General features: G+C 45.7%; 1 protein-coding gene across 6 annotated transcripts in view; it reads left to right on the top strand.

Moving 5' to 3' along the window:
• PDZD2 (PDZ domain containing 2) overlaps positions 1–19,509 on the top strand; it is a 328,957-nt gene that overhangs the window by 192,749 nt on the left and 116,699 nt on the right. For all 6 annotated transcript variants that reach the window (XM_073543881.1, XM_073543880.1, XM_073543885.1 and 3 more), the window contains 2 exons: positions 12,258–12,687; positions 16,362–16,504. In XM_073543881.1, the coding sequence (XP_073399982.1) occupies positions 12,258–12,687; positions 16,362–16,504 (573 nt within the window). The remainder of the gene's footprint in view (positions 1–12,257; positions 12,688–16,361; positions 16,505–19,509) is intronic.

Below are 19,509 nucleotides of genomic sequence, written 5' to 3'. Positions count from 1 at the left end.
TGCTTATTAAAATGTGCAGCTGTTCTTGAGATATTAACACTTTTCTTTTGTTTCCAGGTCGTTACTTAGGAGACCGACCACCGCTACTTTCTAACCTGTAAGCACTGCACTGAAGCTGGAGGCAATTAGGAGGTAACCGGGTGCTTTAGATGTCCTGGCCCGCTTTAAAATAGTGTTTACAAGCTCAGTAGAAAAGCACTACACATTTTCTGCTGTCTGACAGAGGTGGTCGGTCTCCAAGGCAACAAGACGTAAACAAAAAAAGTTAATATCTCAAGAACGGCTTAACATTTTAAGAAGTAGTAAATTGGAAAATTGCTTGTATTTCCAAGCACTCTCAGAAAATACCCATTTAGTAAGAGTGACATGATCCCTTTTAATACTTACACTCTTTGTCTAATCCTTAATTCACCCCCCTAAGAAGGATTTAATCTTTATTTTGGGTAACACACCAGCATGATCTGGCTAATTAGATTAAGTCCCGAATGATGGAACCTCCTCCCTTATATTTGTTTTCTGGATCCCTTTGAGTCGCGCAATGTTCAGCTCAATATGACTTTTTTGTAGGCTTCGATCGTAAGGGGTCACCATATATAAGCTGTATTGTCCGACATGTGATGAATTTTCAGGCTTCATGGTGGCTTCCATCACGCGCTTTCATTTCCTCCGATGCCTCAAAGTCCTCGTAGTTTTTTAAGACTTCTCGTCTTGTTTGCGGGATTACTTCACTGTGTCAGATGTAAATCTCTTGGCTTTGAGTTATCCGGTTCCTTCGCCCATAACAAATCGGGCCGATCCGACTCATAAAATATACATGAAAGTCACTTCTGTTTTGGTGCAAACTAGAATATGACATTAAAGTGTTTTCTTTTTTTATTCCACCCCATAAACAGGCGGAGGAGGAAGCGTAAACTTAGTCAGAGGGTTCCAATAAACTTCTCTTGTCTGTAATTGCGGTTTATTTCAGTTTGGCTGCAGATCCGGCTCTCCTCCTTGGGATCAAGAGAGGACATCTCGAGCTCTGATCACACAGGACGGATTGTCCTGCAGGTTTTCTGGTTATGCTTAGTGAAAGCATCTATTGGATTTTCTTGGGGGGGTCCAAAAGGTTTTGAACCTCGTGACTGGCCCTCAACACATATCAGGTGGAATGAGGATCGGACATGATGGGATTAGTCAAGCCCGAGCATCCACTCTGCCAAGACTTTAGCCTAAGGTAGTACAGGGTGGAGCGGAGTAGGTTGGAAATAATTAAAGTTGATTCTTTTTTTCTGGTGGCAATGAGCTCCATCATTCCCCAAAATTACCTGTGATGGAAGGACTCGGGACTTGGTTCTTGGTTGTCCGTCTTCTCCATGGTCCTTGGTTCAGTGGCATACATGACCTAGAGGGCCCCATAGCTGAGCTCCAAATGGCCACCTAGGACAGGAAGGTTTTAGTTTCCTCCTCTGACGCGGGTCCACTTTCCCACCTACGTATTTGCCAACGGTTCTTGCTATCCGGTAGTTAAGGAAGTAGGACCAACCACAGGTCGTCCTTATCATACAGAAGTCCATAGCAGTAACATGGTCTGCCTCTATAATGCTTCCACCCTTGCCTACAGGTGACAACACAACATTTCTTGGCTTTTGCTTCAGGTTTCTCCTCTACATGTATAGAAACTTGAGTTCATGCTTGTGTCCTGGGAGAGGAACATAACAGGAAAGGGCTTGTCAGCAGCACTGGCGGTGCACCGGGGAAGCTGGGAATGTGGCGTTGGTGCATCATGCTCATTACTCACCTGCTGTCTTACAAATATGTAGGAAATAAGCCATAGAGAGTGCTCAATTACTGAGCCTCGGTGAATAAGGACAACTGTGGCCTCGGCCACTCCTGCATTACTGTAACTTGTTGGGTTTTGCTGGATGTCACATTAGCTGAGCCAAAAAAAAAAAAAAGACAGAACCAAATTTTTTGGCAAACCAAACCCCAAATGCCTCTGACTAATGACTCTCGCAAAAAGTAAGAGAATTGATCCAAATAGATGGAGGCACCCCCGTTCCCCATCCGGAGAAGGAGCGGACGGTGGACTGCCTCCGTGCCTGCAAACCCAGTTGGAAGCAATATGGGCACCCAGCGGAAAAACTTGTCTTTAGCCCCTTAACGACTGCCAATACGCCTTTTAATGGCGGCAGTTAAGGGTACTTAGGCTGTGTGCACACGCTGCGGTTTTTGCTGCGGTTCCGCTGCGGTTTTGGCCCTGCGGAACCGCAGCAGTTCCGCAGACATGGTACTTTACCATGTTAGCCTATGGGTTTTCAAAACCGCAGTGCTCACGCTGCGGTTTTTTCCGCGCGGTTTTGCTGCGGTTTTTTTTCCGCAGCATGTCAATTATTTCTGCGGATTCTGCTGCGTTTTCACACCTTTAACATAGTAGAGGTGTGAAACCGCAGGGCAAAACCGCAGGCCAAAACGCAGCAAAACCGCAGGTCACTTTACCTGCAGTTTTACCTGCGTTTCCGCGCGGAAAAAACCGCAGCGGAATCCGCAACGTGTGCACATAGCCTCTATCTTCGGTGCTGCTTTTTAACGGCGCTGAGAAATAAGTGTATAGCGCCCTCCAGTGTCTGAAATTTTCTGGGATCTCGGCTACTAGGGGTAGCTGAGACCCCGGAGAACATGATTCATGATTCAGGTGTTTTTTGCAGACCCCAGTGTTGCGATCACCAGTTATTCACGGAATAACGGCGACCACAAAAGCAAAAAGTCAAATTACCTATTTATTGATCTCTTCTCTGATGTGATCTAGCATACCAGAGGAGAGAGAAATGGGGTCCCCCAAGCCCTCCGGTACCTCCTACATCCCCTCCGGTCCTGTCCCTCGGCCGCCAGCATCTTCTTCCAAGAAGAAAATGTCAGGCACATGCGCAGTGCGCATGCCGAGGTCTGCCAGCCGTAACCCGGCAAAAATAGAAAATTTTTACTATTTTGATCACAGTGATAGACCCTATCACAGTGTTCAAAATAAAAAAAAATAGTAAATCAAACCCCCTTTGTCACCCCCTTAGTTTGGTAAAAAAAATAAAGTATTTTTTTTTATTTTCCTTTTTCCATTAGGGTTAGGGTTGTAATTATGGTTGGGATTACGGTTAGCGTTGTGGTTAGGGTTGGGATTGGGGATAGGGGTGTGTTGGGGTTAGGGTTGGAGTTAGAATTGTGGGGGTTCCACTGTTTAGGTACATCAGGGGGTCTCCAAACACGACATGGCGCCACCATTGATTCCAGCCAATTTTGCGTTCAACAAGTCAAACGGTGCTCCCTCCTTTCTGAGCCCTGCCATGCGCCCAAGCAGTGACTCTCCCTCACATACGGGTTATCGGCGTACTCAGGAGAAATTGCACAACACATTTTGTGATCCATTTTCTCCTGATACTCTTGTGAAAATAAAAAAAAATTTGGTTCCAAAGTAAATTTTTTGTGAAAAAAGTAAAATGTTCATTGTTTCCTTCCACAGTGCTTTAGTTCTCGTGAAGCACCTGAAGGGTTAATAGACTTCTTGAATGTGGTTTTGCGCCCCATGAGGGGTGCAGTTTTTAGAATGGTGTCACTTTTGGGTATTTTCTGTTATATTGACCCCCCCAAACTCACTTCAAAATGTGAGGTGGTCCCTAAAAAAAATGGTTTTGTAAACTTTGTTGGAAAAATGAGAAATCGCTGGTCAACTTTTAACCCTTGCGACGTCCTAACAAAAAAAATTATGTTTCCAAAATTGTGCTGATGTAAAGCAGACATGTGGGAAATGTTAACTATTTTGTGCGATATGACTCTCTGATTTAAGGGCATAAAAATGAAAAGTTTGAAAATTGCAACATTTTCAAACTTTTTTTTGCCAAATTTCCGTTTCAGTCTCAGATTCAGCGGGATCCGATGAAGCGTTCCAGAGCTATAAACTCATAAAGCGACAGTGGTCCGAATTGTAAATATTGGCCGGGTCATTAAGTACCAAATTGGCTCCGTCACTAAAGGGTTAAATTACTTCAAGAAAACGGCACATATCTGGTCCACAGACGATCTCGGACACTGGGCACCAGAGAAAAATACCTGATCTTCGTCTATAATTTACCTTATTTTACTGCCGGTTGTGCGCTCATCTTTTTATTTTTTTTATTTATTTTTTTTTTAAAGCTGCTGTCCAGGATTCGAAAAACATTGCTGTTTTTTTTTTCCTTCAGAAATGGCATCGCACTTGACCACAGGTGTTGTGTGATATTGCAGCTCTGTTTCATTCCTTTCATTAAAGCTAAGCTGCAATACCAGACACGACCTATGGACAAGTGTGGCACTGTTTCTGGAAATGTGCAGCCATATTTTTCTGAACTGAAGTCGTTTGTGATGTCCCATATTACATCCGCACCTTCACAAATGCAGAAAAGAAACCGCTGTGATTTCCACATATCTCACATTCCCGTCATTCCGCTCTTTTTTTTATCACAAGTCTCTAGAGGAAAATGGAAAGGACACACTGCGTTTATCAGATTGCTGAAAGGGAAACCCCGGAGTCTTGTGTTCCCGGTAATGAGCGCTCCAGTCTGGGGGCCACATTCACAATCCAATTACTCCAATGAGATAAGCAGCCATTAGATCCTGTCCGTCCTAATGAATAGATGGCATTTGCCGGGGCGTTGGTCGCTGCTCCTCTGCATGGGTATCTCTCTGTGACTGCACCCAGCGGAGGAGATCTTCCGTCATGTATAAAGCTGACATTATCCTGAAAAGGGATTTTGTGCTGTTAGACTCATTTCATAAAATCTCATAAAACCCCTTTAATATTTGGAGGCTGTAATGATTTTGAGAAGTCTTTTGGCCCAAACTCTGTAGAAAAGCATTGTCTTGCATTCCTCATCCCCCAAAATATGGGAAAACTGCGTAGGGTGCATCAACTAGTCTACAGGAAAGATGTATATCTTTGTACCGTGTTAGCCAGTGGATAGAAAAATATTCAATCCTGAATATTTTTCAACTAGTCTAATAAGTCCAGGATCCCTCATGCTCTGTAACTTGTCATCCACTTTAATCTTTAATAAGCAGTTCCTCTTTATCAGCATTCTTTTAGCACTATAGGTGCAGGGAACTTCTTTTCCCTTACTTCCAGCATGCACTGTTGTTGCTGTGGTCCAATGGCTTGCCTGCCCTGCATTGAAATCATCCTCTGTTATGCCATGTTCAGCTTATCAGACAGGCGAGCAAGAGCTGAAAGGCAAAGTCCCCTCCCTTTAAAGACCCGGCAAAGATCCGCTTCCCGTAGAGGGGCAAAGATCCGCTTCCCGTAGAGGGGCAAAGATCCGCTTCCCGTAGAGGGGCAAAGAGCCGCTTCCCGTAGAGGGGCAAAGATCCGCTTCCCGTAGAGGGGCAAAGATCCGCTTCCCGTAGAGGGGGGCAAAGATCCGCTTCCCGTAGAGGGGGGCAAAGATCCGCTTCCCGTAGAGGGGGGCAAAGATCCGCTTCCCGTAGAGGGGGGCAAAGATCCGCTTCCCGTAGAGGGGGGCAAAGGTCCGCTTCCCGTAGAGGGGGGCAAAGGTCCGCTTCCCGTAGAGGGGGGCAAAGGTCCGCTTCCCGTAGAGGGGGGCAAAGGTCCGCTTCCCGTAGAGGGGGGCAAAGGTCCGCTTCCCGTAGAGGGGGGCAAAGACCCTCCCCCGCTTCCTGTAAATTATCAGTATTTCTGCTGCTAGAGACTGATCACATCTGAAAACATTCAGTGTGTGGACATCAGTTTCATAAAATATGTCGTGGCCGGCAGACATAGAGGGATTTTTCGAGAGATGACATGGCATCATTTATAAAAGCAGTAATTTACAGATCGTCTTTTCGTCACATTGCTAATCAAATCAGATTATCTGAAAGTACAGCGGTACAGGGCCCATAGAAATATTCTATTTTCACACTGACCTCCTGAGTCTCCCGGTCCCCCTCAGGTTGTGCAGGGTTAGCAATTACCTTATTCTCATAGAGCAAGAATAACATTATTTTATAACCTTGAAGCAGATTTCTCAAGGGGTCATGGGGATGACGCTGCTCCACCACCTCCCTACACAGTGGCCTCTGCACAGGCCATAGAGCAAGCCCACCACAGTCTCCCGTGTGAGTCATTTTGTGAATGACTAAGGGTGGTTTCACATTTGCGTTTAAGGCCGCAGCGTCAGTCTGCGCACGGCCGCCGCTAAGCCCCGCCCCCTGTTGTGCCTCCGCCAGTAGCTCCGCCTACGGGCGCATGACGCTGCATGCGTCCTGCGTCCCCTATCTTTATAAAAAAATATATACCTTAATTAAAAAAAAAAAAAAAAGTTCATACTTGAACTGGAAGTGTTGCTCTTGTGGAATGAAATTCCCTGTGGCCCATCTGGAGGAAGCAGAATGTATTTGCAGTTTTAAATTTCAGAAGAGAACGTGAATCCCCCTCAGCCGCCCCTGGAGCCAATTAGCGAACGTAAAGTCCCCATTTCTGGTTGTCCATAGTTTGCGTTTTTTGCATTAGTCGCCTGTAGGCGTTCGATCGGGATAACTGTAATCCTCGCTCTGTAAATTAACCATTTTGTACCCAAAAATGTGTTCCAATCGATGGCAGTGGTGCGTCGTGGTGGTAGTACAAGCCACGGACGATGGCGAATTAAGGGCTCTGTAGTTATTCGCCATCCCTGGGGATCGGCACACGATCTGATCAGTCTCTGTGCTACGGATGAAAAATGCATGAGGCTTATCTGTGCGATCACTCTGTAAAGTGTAAAAGTTAATGAGAACGTCCAAGTCCCGTCAGGCCCGCAGAGGGTTCCTCAGGATCAGGTTAAATGTACAGAAGACTCTTGCGTTGATCGGCGCCCGTACGGGAACTTCACAGTTCTCTCAAAGTCATCGGAATGGCTAGAATTCATTTCATCTGCCTCCTATATAGGTCATGTCAAGACTGTCAGAGGGAATAATGGACCATTTCCTCCCACGAAAACGACCTTGGGAATAGAACCGAACTTGATAAATAACAGGAGAAAAAAAATAAAGCGCATGTGCTAATAAAGAGGGGTTGTTGTAGGATAAAGGAGGCCTTCATTTCTGGAGTCCATTCATTGCCCGATTTACATGAGGAAACGCGGAGGTATTAACTGTTTCATGGAGTCAGTGTGCGGCCCCTACGTGATATCTACTGGAAATAGAAGCCAGAGGGGAAGAATTGTGCGGAACAGCCAATCAGATTGCTTCTTTAGGCTCCAAAAGGGCTTCCGAAAAACAAGAGTCGAGATCAGATTTCTTGTGTCGGGTATCTCCTCTTATTCTTCTTTGCACCTGTTTTAATAAATCTTCTGCCTTTTGTTGGATTGGACCTTACAGATACGTGAGGGCTGGTAACCTACACGCTGGTAACCTGCGCATTGTTCACAAAGTCTAGTAATAAGTCTGATTGCCAAGTTATGGGGTACACTCCGGGATTATGGCATTAGAATCCCAAATAATGACACCCTCCGTCACAGACAATAAACTAATACAGACCCTAGACAAAAACCCTTATGTAGACCGCATCCTGACTACCCATGAAAAGCGATCCCATAGCAGATTTCCCCTAAAGACCCTAGTCCAGGCCGCTTCCTAGTAAAGACCCCAGACCAAAACATAGACTACCCCGAAATAAAGATCCCAAAAGCAAGCAACTCTTAAATCGGTATTTTGAGACAAATTATCACATACCCACAAGATTGGGGATAACATTTAGATTGGTGGGGGTCTGACAGCTGGGACCCCCATTGAGCCCCATAACAGGGCACTTTTATCTCCTCCCTTCATTCTCTCTTGGATTGCCAGAGAGCTGCGCCTGGCTTTCCCCGACAGTCCAATGAGGAATAAATGGGTTAGCCATTCCGCTCCATCCTAACTTGGATAAAAGTGCCATGTACTGGTGATTGGTGGGGGTCGCAAAGACACCCGTATCAATGGAGCAGTGGTCGATTTATGTTCACCTTCGCTCCATTCATTCTCTATGGGATCGGCACAGATGGCCTAGCACAGAATTTCCCGGTCTTCGGCAATCCCATTAAGAATGAATGGTGCACGTGATTGACCAACGCTCAATCACACAGTTCTCGGGATCGGTGGAGGTCCTAGCGGTTGAATCCCAAACGATCAGAACATTGTACCCTAGCCTATGGATAGAGGATGACTTACAAACTTGGTACAATCCCTTTAATAGATACCCCAGGCCAGTCTCCCTGAATACGGTTCCCGGGCCAATATTCTAAATACAGACCCCAGACCAGTCTCTCAGTAAATCCTCATACAACACAGGACAATCACTAGAGTACAGAACCAAGGAGAGAAAAGTCCAGAAATACAGATCCCAGATCAGAAATTCAAATACCGCTGTCCTGTTCTTGTATCCCTCTTTACCTTCGGGTACGGCTGTGGACCACATCCTAACGACAGGGCCAGTGTTTGGTCTTGTGCGGTTGTGCCAGGGAACGAAGAGACGTACGGAATCATGGAGAGGCGAGTATATTGGAGTCAGGGGATTTGCCTACTGGAGATTTAGATTTCTTTGGAGTCTTAAAAGGGAATCTGTCACTGGAAGTTGGCGGCCTATGTAAATGGCCTGTGTCCGGTCCGATGGGCGGTGTTTCTTCTTTTTTTTTCTCCACCCCATCCGTGGCCCCCGTCCGCAATCTTTTCCGGAATTCTAGTAGTTCTACTCCATAGTTTGCGCGTGCGCAAAACAATCTTGTTTCGCGCACGTGCAGTATGCTTTGCCCAACTGCGGGCAAAGCCGAAATTCATTACTGCGCATGCGCCAGTGCATTATGTCCAGGAAGTATTTCGCTGTGTTCCGGGACATAGTGTACCGGCGCATGCGCAGTAATGATTTTCAGCTTTGCCTGCAGTTGGGCAAAGCATACTGCGCGTGGCGAAGCAAGATTGCTTTGCGCATGCTCCATCTCCTCTGTTGCCAACATCGCTGGGAATCCTGTCCGATCGGAGCAAGTAAAAAACCATTGGAAGCACAGGATTTAATCGTGAGAGCGAGCCCTAACTCTAGAAAAAGCATGTGATAGCTGGGTGTTCTACATCAAGAAAAGGCCTTGGGTGATACATTGGAGGTGTGTAGGGAAGGTGACCTGACGGACGGACGGACGGACTAGTCAGAGTGAAGAAGGAAAGGTTTGCACAGTGTGGGTAGGTGTCAGTTATTACAGTGGGGAAACAGCTAGGAAAGTGTAGTGGACGTGCAGTACCTTGGGTTGACCATTAGATGGCAGGGAGGAGTGTGAGCAAAGGACTTGACAACAGCTTAGGGCTTTAGAAACCGTTGGTCATGGGGGGGGCGGGGTTACAGTGACAGGGGACCGGGAGTGCTATAAATACTGAGGGAGGGTTCCAGAAGGTTCCAGTCCCCAGGGGGATCTCCAATGACAGGAGGACTGCAACGGTCTGTGCGCTGTGAGGAGAATCTAAACCAGGGGGACTGAGGAGAGAGAACGTCAGGGGGGTGGTCCTGACAGGAAGGACCGCAGAAGGGACGAGGCATTGGGTGTGAGACACCATATTTGACACGACGACTGATCAGTGGAAGCGCTGTTGGTTTACGGGCCTAAGGCGGCCACAGTGACGGACCTGTCAGGAGCGTCGACGAGTGAAGAGGGGACGGTGTACGCACACGCGTCCCCAGTTCAGAGTACGTTGTGTGAGAAGCGGCCCTGGAAACAGAGGGCCGTGAGGTAAAGAAAGTGCGGTGTGCTCTGAGGCCGTCAGACGGACGGCAAGTGAAATAAACTTGGACCTGTTGCACCCAGAATCTGCCTCCATCTTGTCTCTGTTTCGTCTCTGCGCGGTAAGAAGAGGGACCACCCCCCCCCAGCTCGGCCCACCGACCCTACAGGTGCATACTCTATTACACAGGCACGGACTAGCACTGAGGTAGCCTGCCATAAGGGGAGGAAGCAAAGCCCGGTGCTGGAGCCGGGACAAGTGAGTAGCAGTGTTCTCGGAGTCCAGGCTATAAATGAGGCCGCTTTCTCTACTTGTCTCACCGTAGGAAGCTCCAAGCACACTGTCAATCATCAATCAGGGCATGCTCTACATGTAACCGGGGTTTTATAAGCCATGCCTTCTGTACTGATGGTTGCAATAGTTAGCCTGCTCATTTAAGAAAGTTTGTATTTACTAGGAGGCTGAAGCAGAGGATGACTGCGATTACACACGGCGCATGCGGAAAATAAGACTAAACAGGAAATGAGGAAAAAATATTTTCATTTTCATGCGAATTGTCTCAACGTGTCAGGACGGCACCGGGACCTGTCACCTGTGTTTGAGTAATGGGAAAACTATTTTATAGCTTACTGTTTGTGCTGTGGGATTGTCAATATGTGAAATCCAGTTCAGCGACTTATAAAGCAATTTCTTTCTAATTTAGTCTGTTTGTATGTCTCGTTTATTTGAGATTTTACTCTAATTATTACAATGCTCAAATCTTTGGCTTCAAGGTTTGTGTTCTTGCAGTAAATATGTCTCGTATTATCGCCTGTTTTGTAAGCAGTGTCTTTATTTTTTATAGTATACACTATTTTAAGTTTATAAACACATGGACCATGCACACAGTGAACAAGTCTGTAGGACAGTGTTCACACCACCAAAAGACTGAAACACAGAAAAACAGCGGCTTAGTATACATTTTTTGCAAAAAACGTATCAACCAAATACCCAAATAGTTTTTTTATCATCTTTTTACTAGCACTTGCTGTGTACTGTTACTTTTTTTTTCAACAGGGTATTTTTATACATTTGTTATACTGTATTTTTCTTTGTTTCAGTCTTTTGGTGGTGTGAACACTGTTCTACAGACTTGTTCACTGTGTGCATGGTCCATGTGTTAATATTTAATTGGTTTCTTGTTTCTGCAAGATTAGGGAGGTCTCCACCCCTCCCTTGTGGGCTATGTACATATAAGCCGTCTTCGACAGCGTGTCCACATCGGACATTACCTTTCTGAATCCTGCTCATATAGGTACCGTCAGGGCTGTGGAGTCGGAGTCGTGGAGTCGGAGTCGGTGCTCATTTTGGTGGAGTCGGAGTTGGAGTCGGTATAAAATGGACCGACTCCGACTCCTAAAATATATAATAAATCGGGTACAGTAATTCAATGCAGGATGTGCTGAATATTTTTTCATAGGAATTTGGGAAAGTTATGAAATGTCCTATAAATGGCTGTTCTATTCCTGATCTAAGGCTACATTCACACACAGCGTTTTTCCTGTGTTTTTTGAGGATACGTTTTTCAGCTGCAAAAGCTGATCATCTATTTAAAAAACCGCATCACCTGAAAGGTTTTTGAGCTCATAGATAATGTTTTCAATAGCAAAAGCAGATTAGAAATCTGCTCTATCTATCCATTTATCCATATCTGTCTATCCATATCGTATCTGTACCAAAAAGAATGAAAACCGGGTAGTACACCAATATATATTCTGTTCTATCTAAATATCTTGATTATGGGATCATAAAAATGATTAAATGTCTGAGGTTCACATTGTACTACAACAAATTTTTCACTTAAATATAAGCAATATGTGTGGGAGTCGGAGTCGTGGAGTCGGAGTTGGAGTCGGAGTCGGTGTAAGGGAAATTGAGGAGTCGGAGTCGGAGTCGCAGGTTTGGCTTACCGACTCCACAGCCCTGGGTACCGTACACATGGTCAGGTTTTAAATACATCAGTTAGGGACTGCTCTGATATGGGTATACCTTGACGTTGGTGGGGTGGCTTAGTATACATTTTTTTTGCAAAAAACGTATCAACCATATACCCTGCTCTGCTATCTTTTTACTAGCACTTGCTGTTTACTGTTTTTTTACAGCAGAGTATTTTTATACGTTTGTTATACTGTGTTTTTCTGTGTCACTAGTTTTTAAGTTTATACTAAATGATATATACAATATGCTGATTTTAGCGGTCTTTGTGCTGTTTGGCACACAGCTGAAATGGACTGTAGGAGGAGTCTGTACTCTACATGGCATTCAGCTGGAAAGGACTTTTGGGTGGAGCATTCTTTTTACAATGCTCCTCCCATTTATACTTTTCAGGTTGAGGCCAGAAATCCTCCATATTCCCTCCCTCCACCCCAGGCTTTGGTTTTGAAAGCATCCACTATTTTACCCCTTTCGGACCTTCTATCTCATAAATTTAAAAATATTTCAAGAATTAAAGAGTTTTTATTTGTCAAATGTTGATTTTGTGTCTTTTCTCATTGTAGTTACCTGGCTGAGCAGTGCTGGAATGGCGGATTCATCTACTTGATCATGTTACGGCGCATTAAACGCAAAGCTCCTCTTCCTCCTTCGAAAAGTGGCCATGTCAGCATCTGTGAACCCAAAGCAACAAGTTCTACCTCACAGCCAAGCATCAGGGCGATACAAAATGGGAAAAGAACCAGGAAATTTGGAGTCATCTCAAGGACTTTGGCCAAAGAAGGCAAGGAGAGTAAAGAAGGGCAGGAGGTCATTCACGAAAACGGGCATTGTGCTCCGATGGAGGTCGACGGAGATCATAGTAATGAGGAAACCACAGAAAGTGAGGGACACAAAAGGGAGGACTCGCACAGCAGTTATGATGAGGACAGATGTGAATACCACATGTCAAAAGCTGTAAGGACGTCCCCGAAAGTGAACGACGGTTTCACTCAGGTACAGAGAATGTAGTCCCTAAGCAATGTTTCAGGGAAAATGGTTTCCATCTATAACGGAAGCCACAAAGATCTGTCCCAAAGCTGCGTCTGATTGAAGCCTAATCCACTATCTGCTTTCATTTAGGAACTTTTCCGCTTTAGTTCAGTGATCCTTTACGGCCACGTGCATCGTCCCCATGATATTTATTCCCGTAGCGTATCTACAATGAAGACGCAAGTTTCCAAATAGTCTTAAAAGTCACCCACCCATTTTGGGCAAAGTACTTTCAGCCATATTCCTTATTTTCAGGGCTGGCGGGAGTTTTCTTTGAAAGATATTCCTACAAATCAGTGTCAAAATCTGCATGTGTTTCACTGTGGATGTGAATCGGTCGCAATGAAAATGCAGTCCAGTCTGAACGATGAGCTGAGTAGATTGATAGTTTTGTGATAAAATATTCAGTATAATTTGTGTTTTCATTATTTAAACCTCAGCACTTTATGGGATTTTCAGTCCAATGAAGAGAGACACAACATAATGGTTACACATCCTAAGAGGCACAAAGCTTAATGGTTACACGTCCAGAGAGGCACACAGCATAATGGTTACACATCCACAGAGGCGCACAGCATAATGGTTACACATCCAAAGAGGCACACAGTATAATGGTTACACATCCACAGAGGCACACAGCATAATGGTTACACATCCACAGAGGCACACAGTATAATGGTTACACATCCAAAGAGGCACACAGTATAATGGTTACACATCCACAGAGGCACACAGCATAATGGTTACACATCCACAGAGGCACACAGCATAATGGTTACACATCCACAGAGGCACACAGCATAATGGTTACACATCCAAAGAGGCACACAGCATAATGGTTACACATCCACAGAGGCACACAGTATAATGGTTACACAACCAAAGAGGCACACAGTATAATGGTTACACATCCACAGAGGCACACAGTATAATGGTTACACGTCCAAAGAGGCACACAGTATAATGGTTACACATCCACAGAGGCACACAGCATAATGGTTACACGTCCAAGGAGGCACACAGCATAATGGTTACACGTCCAAAGAGGCACACAGCATAATGGTTACACATCCACAGAGGCACACAGCATAATGGTTACACATCCACAGAGGCACACAGTATAATGGTTACACATCCACAGAGGCACACAGTATAATGGTTACACATCCAAAGAGGCACACAGCATAATGGTTACACATCCACAGAGGCACACAGTATAATGGTTACACATCCACAGAGGCACACAGTATAATGGATACACATCCACAGAGGCACACAGTATAATGGTTACACATCCAAAGAGGCACACAGCATAATGGTTACACGTCCAAGGAGGCACACAGCATAATGGTTACACGTCCAAAGAGGCACACAGCATAATGGTTACACATCCACAGAGGCACACAGCATAATGGTTACACATCCACAGAGGCACACAGTATAATGGTTACACATCCACAGAGGCACACAGTATAATGGTTACACATCCACAGAGGCACACAGTATAATGGTTACACATCCACAGAGGCACACAGCATAATAGTTACACGTCCAAAGAGGCACACAGCATAATGGTTACACATCCACAGAGGCACACAGCATAATGGATAGGCTAGTTTCACACTAGCGTTTTGGAGCGCAGCGACTGCCTGCGCACGGCCGCCGCTAAGCCCCACCCCCTGCTACGCCTCCACCGGTAGCTCCGCCTACCGGCGCATGACGCTGCATGCGTCCTGCATTCCCTATCTTTATCACTGGGGGCGCAGGCCGTGCGCAGTATGCGTTTGGCGGCGCATGCGCCTTTTTGACGGTGCGCCGGCGCAACCAAACTGCAGCAGGTTGCGTTTGGCGCAGGTCGGCGCACCGTCAAAAGGACGCATGCGCCGCCAAACGCATACTGCGCACGGCCTGCTCCCCCAGTGATAAAGATAGGGGACGCAGGACGCATGCAGCGTCATGCGCCGGTAGGCGGAGCTACCGGCGGAGGCGCGGCAGGGGGCGGGGCCTAGCGGCGGCCGTGCGCAGGCCGTCGCTGCGCTCCAAAACGCTAGTGTGAAACTAGCCTTACACATCCAAAGAAGCACACAACATAATGGTTACACATCCACAGAGGCCCACAGCATAATGGTTACACGTCCAAAGAGGCACACAGTATAATGGTTACACATCCAAAGAGGCACACAGCATAATGGTTACACATCCACAGAGGCACACAGCATAATGGTTACACATCCACAGAGGCACACAGTATAATGGTTACACATCCACAGAGGCACACAGTATAATGGTTACACATCCACAGAGGCACAGAGCATAATGGTTACACATCGAGGTAGGCACGCTGTACAGGAGCATGAAGACTGTTGCTTTATAAACACCAGACTAGCTCTACAGGAGTCTGGGAAAGATGAGTCCAGACCGCAGTGGGAGTTCTGATTGTGGCCATATTAGTTGTCAGCTAACCTTCCAGGGAAAGGCTGAATAGATTTTCTTGAGAGAAGAGGACGACTCCTGTTACTGTATCAATAAATTCTGCAGCTAGAAGCTTTTAATAACTGAGAATGCATGTCGTGACCCTGACAGTGATGGAACTATTGTTTTTCACTAGAAAGTCAGGACTGGGAAATTGATTCCAGGCCAAACACTGGATCCCCATCTGGCTCATAAATATTTAGATTAAAATATCACTTTTGACAAATTTCCTCAAATATTCGGACACGTCTGCAGAGATGTGAAATAAACATGGCGAGGTCAGCAGCCAGTGCATGTATCAATGGTTTATACAGCTATCCAGCCGGCGTGGCATGAAATCATTGCTTGGAATGACACCTGCGTTGCTTTATGCAGTCTTCTGTGCCGGGGTATACGGTGTACCCATGGATGTGGTGTCGGCTCCATCCGTTATTTTTTTTGACAATTTTTTTCCTTTCTGGGATTGATCCAAAATTTTGGAATTTTTGGGGATACATGAATATTGCAGCTTAGATTAGATGGTCGGTGCGAGTGCTGTGACAACTTTTTATTGTGCACTGGTTACACGTCACAGAGCGGATACAAGTGAGAATTCAGGGGGCTTCACCCCAGTCCTGTGTTATATCTGCAGAGACCACAATATAGGCTCCAGACTCTGTACTATACAATAGGGCAGTGTTCGGCATGTCATGCTATTTTCACCCTGTCTTGATAATATATGTAAAGTTTGATGATTTCTTTGTTTCACATGTTCTAGAATTTTCATGGAATGTGGCTCACAGAAAGCGCTATGTTCCGAGGGCGATGCTGTCCCGATGTTCTAAATTCCTTGGGTACTCAATAACCCTTTCAATGGCCGGTTTTCCTGCATATTTGTGATTTGTTTGTGTCCAAAAATGAATTAAACTGCAAAGAATTATGAGAAATAGTATTTACCCTGATAAATTATGATCAGCATCTCCATCAATATCTGTGCACTGACTGATGTGGGTGTATACGTGTGAACATTGACGTAGATGGTGATGGGCTTTAAAGTTGTTTCCGTGCCATCTGCTGAGTCTCCTACATGATATAAAGTGTTCGGTGGAGACGCCGGACACAATATACAAAGTTATAAAGTATTCTAGGGCCATTGTTTGAATTTTAACTTGTATGTTTTGTCTCAGCGGGACGGCTGCTGCATATGGAAGATGCACATGCTGAAGGGAGCAGATGGACTAGGCATTCAAATTACAGGAGGCCGGGGCTCCAAAAGGTCTCCACACGGGATTGTCGTGGCCCACGTAGAAGAAGGTGGCTCAGCAGACAGGTATCAAAATATAGTTCAAGAAAGTTCCAGCTCACCCCCGTGATTGCATTTCACTGTCTTCAGTAGCATGGACCTCGCTGTGTCCAAGCGTTTAACCATCCAGTGAAAAGAGAAATGTCCAGCTCTACTGATTCTGTGAAGATCAAATTTTATTCACATAAATTGTTACACAGAGCATAAAATCTTCAGTGCAGTAAATGACAGAAGCTGATATCTGGAGACTAGGCTTCCTTAATCATGATATAAAACCGGTCCTGCTTAAATATTACAAAACTTCTATGAAAGCACGTGTAGCAAAAAGTGCAGGACTTTCCAGCGTCCAGTAACCCCTAATGAAAGACTGCTAATACTACCAATCTACTGCACAATATGGCCACCTATTATATGAATTGGCAATTCATACCTAATATGGGTACATGGAATCCCCTGGGTGTCCCTCTGCCCCGACGTGCGTTTCATAGCAGTTTTGTAAGCAGGTCCAGTTTGTCTGTTTTGAGCATTCCTGATTATTTTTGTTGCTATTTACCCTAGTTTTATGAAATTTTCAAGACATATTGATTGTCTATATTTAATTGTTCTGCACTTTGAGATAAGTTTACATAATAAATAGGGCTGCACATCCCATTCATGGGTCATTTTTAGGATACCCTATGGCTTTTTTAGTCCCTCTTTGTTTGGATTAACACCTCTCTGTATGTATATGTGTTTTTATTATTATTCAATAAAATGTTATTTTGGCTACCAATAATGAAAAAATATTTATGATTTCCTGATTGTATGGGAGAAGGTACTGAAAACAAGTCTGTGTAGAAGGGAAAAACAGTCTCTGATATCACATACAGCTCTGGCAAAAATTAAGAGACCACTGCAAAATTTTCAGTTTGTCTGATTTTTCTCTTTATAGGTATATTTTTGAGTAATATGTAAATTGCTCTTTTATTCTATAAACTACTGACAACATGTCTCCGAATTTCCAAGCAATACATTTTCTATTTTTTTTTTTTTTTTTTCAGAAAATAAGAAACGGTCAAAATAACAAAAATTGCAATGCTAAGAAAACAAGTTCATAATCATTTAGAAACAACATTACTAATGTTTTAACTCGGGAAGAGTTCAGAAATCAATATTTTGTGGAATAACCATGATTGTTAATCACAGCTTTCATGCGTCTTGGCATGCTTTCCACCAGTCTTTCGCACTGCTTCTGATGCAAAAATGTAAGCAGTTCTTCTTTGTTTGATGACTTGTGACTATCCATCTTCCTCTTGATTACACTCCAGAGGTTTTCAATGAGGTTCAGGTCTGGAGACTGGGCTGGCCATGACAGTGATTTGATGTGGTGGTCCTTCATCCACACATTGATTGACCTAGCTGTGTGGCATGGCGCATTGTCCTTCTGGAAAAACCCGTCTTCAGTGTTGGGTTACATTGCCTGAGCAGAAGGAATCAGCTGTTTCTCTAGTCACCTTCCACGACAGCCACCTTTGGAGGTTGTCTCCCCGCCCTTATAGGGGACAGGAACACAAAGAGGTTAAATAACCCTCCCCTTCCTGCTACCTCAGTGTTTTTCCTGTTCCCTATCGGGGAATGAAGAGGCAGGGGGCTGCAGTGGCCAGCGAGCGGAGCCCCTAGGTACTCACAGCTGGTCAGCCGAGGTCGGGGGGGTTCGCCTCTCCTCCTCCATGCGCTGCTCCCGTCTCCACCGCTGGTGTGACTCGGGACGTCGACCGCCCCTCCCGCGCCCTCCGGGGTAAAGCGGGGCGGTAAGTTGCCTGCCGGCGTCCTGTAGCAGCCCCCCGGCTTTCTCCTTCCTCCCAGCGCTGCATTGGAGCCGCGCGTGCGTCTGAGAGGGCGGCTAGTCGACCAGCAGTGACAGTGAGGCGCACTTCCGGTTTGTGTCCCCGGCGTTCCTGTGAGGGGAAACGCGCGCCGGGACCCAGGAAATGGATCCTAGGGCAGCATGGGTCGAGCAAGGTTCCTCCCCAGGGACAGGAGGAAGGAGCAGCACCCAGCAATGAACGCAGCAACACCCATAAAAGGGTGCCACGGCACCAGGTAAGTACAGTGTGTCTGTGGTGTGTGCAGACATGGATGGTGAAAAGCCCTCGACTGCAGCATCTGCGGAGCCCAGCGTTCCCCCTCCTACAGTAAGTAGCAGGGACGGTCCCTTGCCTGTCAAAAATGTTGGTGGCACAGGTCTGAGTAAGCTTTCTCTTTCTTCTTACAGGAAGACAAGGCCTCTGTCCTTATAAACCCACCGCAAGTGTGGTATATGTGGTGCCAGGTTTCCTTCTGACTATAAAAAGAAGTTATGCCAACCTTGTACGCAAAATTTCCTGCATACCGAGCAACCCTCCCTGTTTGACAGCATAAAAACACTCATTAGGCAGGAGGTTCAGACCTCCATGGCAGCCCAGACCCCGGTGACCCAGGGCCCTACCCCAAAAAAGAGGAAAAGGGCACCTATGGAAGCCGACTCAGACTTGGGAGAAGTCCGTTCCTCGGGATCAGAGGATATTTGGGAAAATGAGGGCTCCACATCTACCTCCAGTCATGATGCAAAAAAATACTATTTCTCCTCTGAGGATATGGAGGAGTTAGTCTCCATGGTAAGAAATACCATGGGAGTGGAGGAGGAGGAGGTCAAGCTTTCAGTCCAGGATGAGATGTTTGGGGGGTTGAAACCCAGAGGTAGGAAGGGTTTCCCGGTTCATGAGGTTATACAGGACCTAATAGCTCAGGAGTGGTCCTACCCCGAGAAGGCACTCACTGTGCCCTCTGAGCTAAAAAATCGGTTTCCCCTCGAAGGTGACAGTTCTATTTGGGAGATCCCTAAGATAGACGTTCAAGTGTCTAAAGTCACTAAGAAAACGTCCCTGCCCTTAGAGGATGCTTCCCAATTGAAGGATCCGATGGATCGCAAAATAGAAAGCCACCTCAAAAAGTCCTGGGAAGCTTCTACGAACCTGCTCAAAGCAAATATTGCATCCACCTGCGTAGCCAGA

This window comes from Dendrobates tinctorius, unplaced genomic scaffold, assembly GCF_039654945.1.
Source record: "Dendrobates tinctorius isolate UK_male_01 unplaced genomic scaffold, ASM3965494v1 ptg000135l, whole genome shotgun sequence".
Taxonomy (NCBI): domain Eukaryota; kingdom Metazoa; phylum Chordata; class Amphibia; order Anura; family Dendrobatidae; genus Dendrobates; species Dendrobates tinctorius.
The sequence above is the reverse complement of the archived record's forward strand: the minus strand, read 5'-3'. Positions and strand labels throughout refer to the sequence as shown.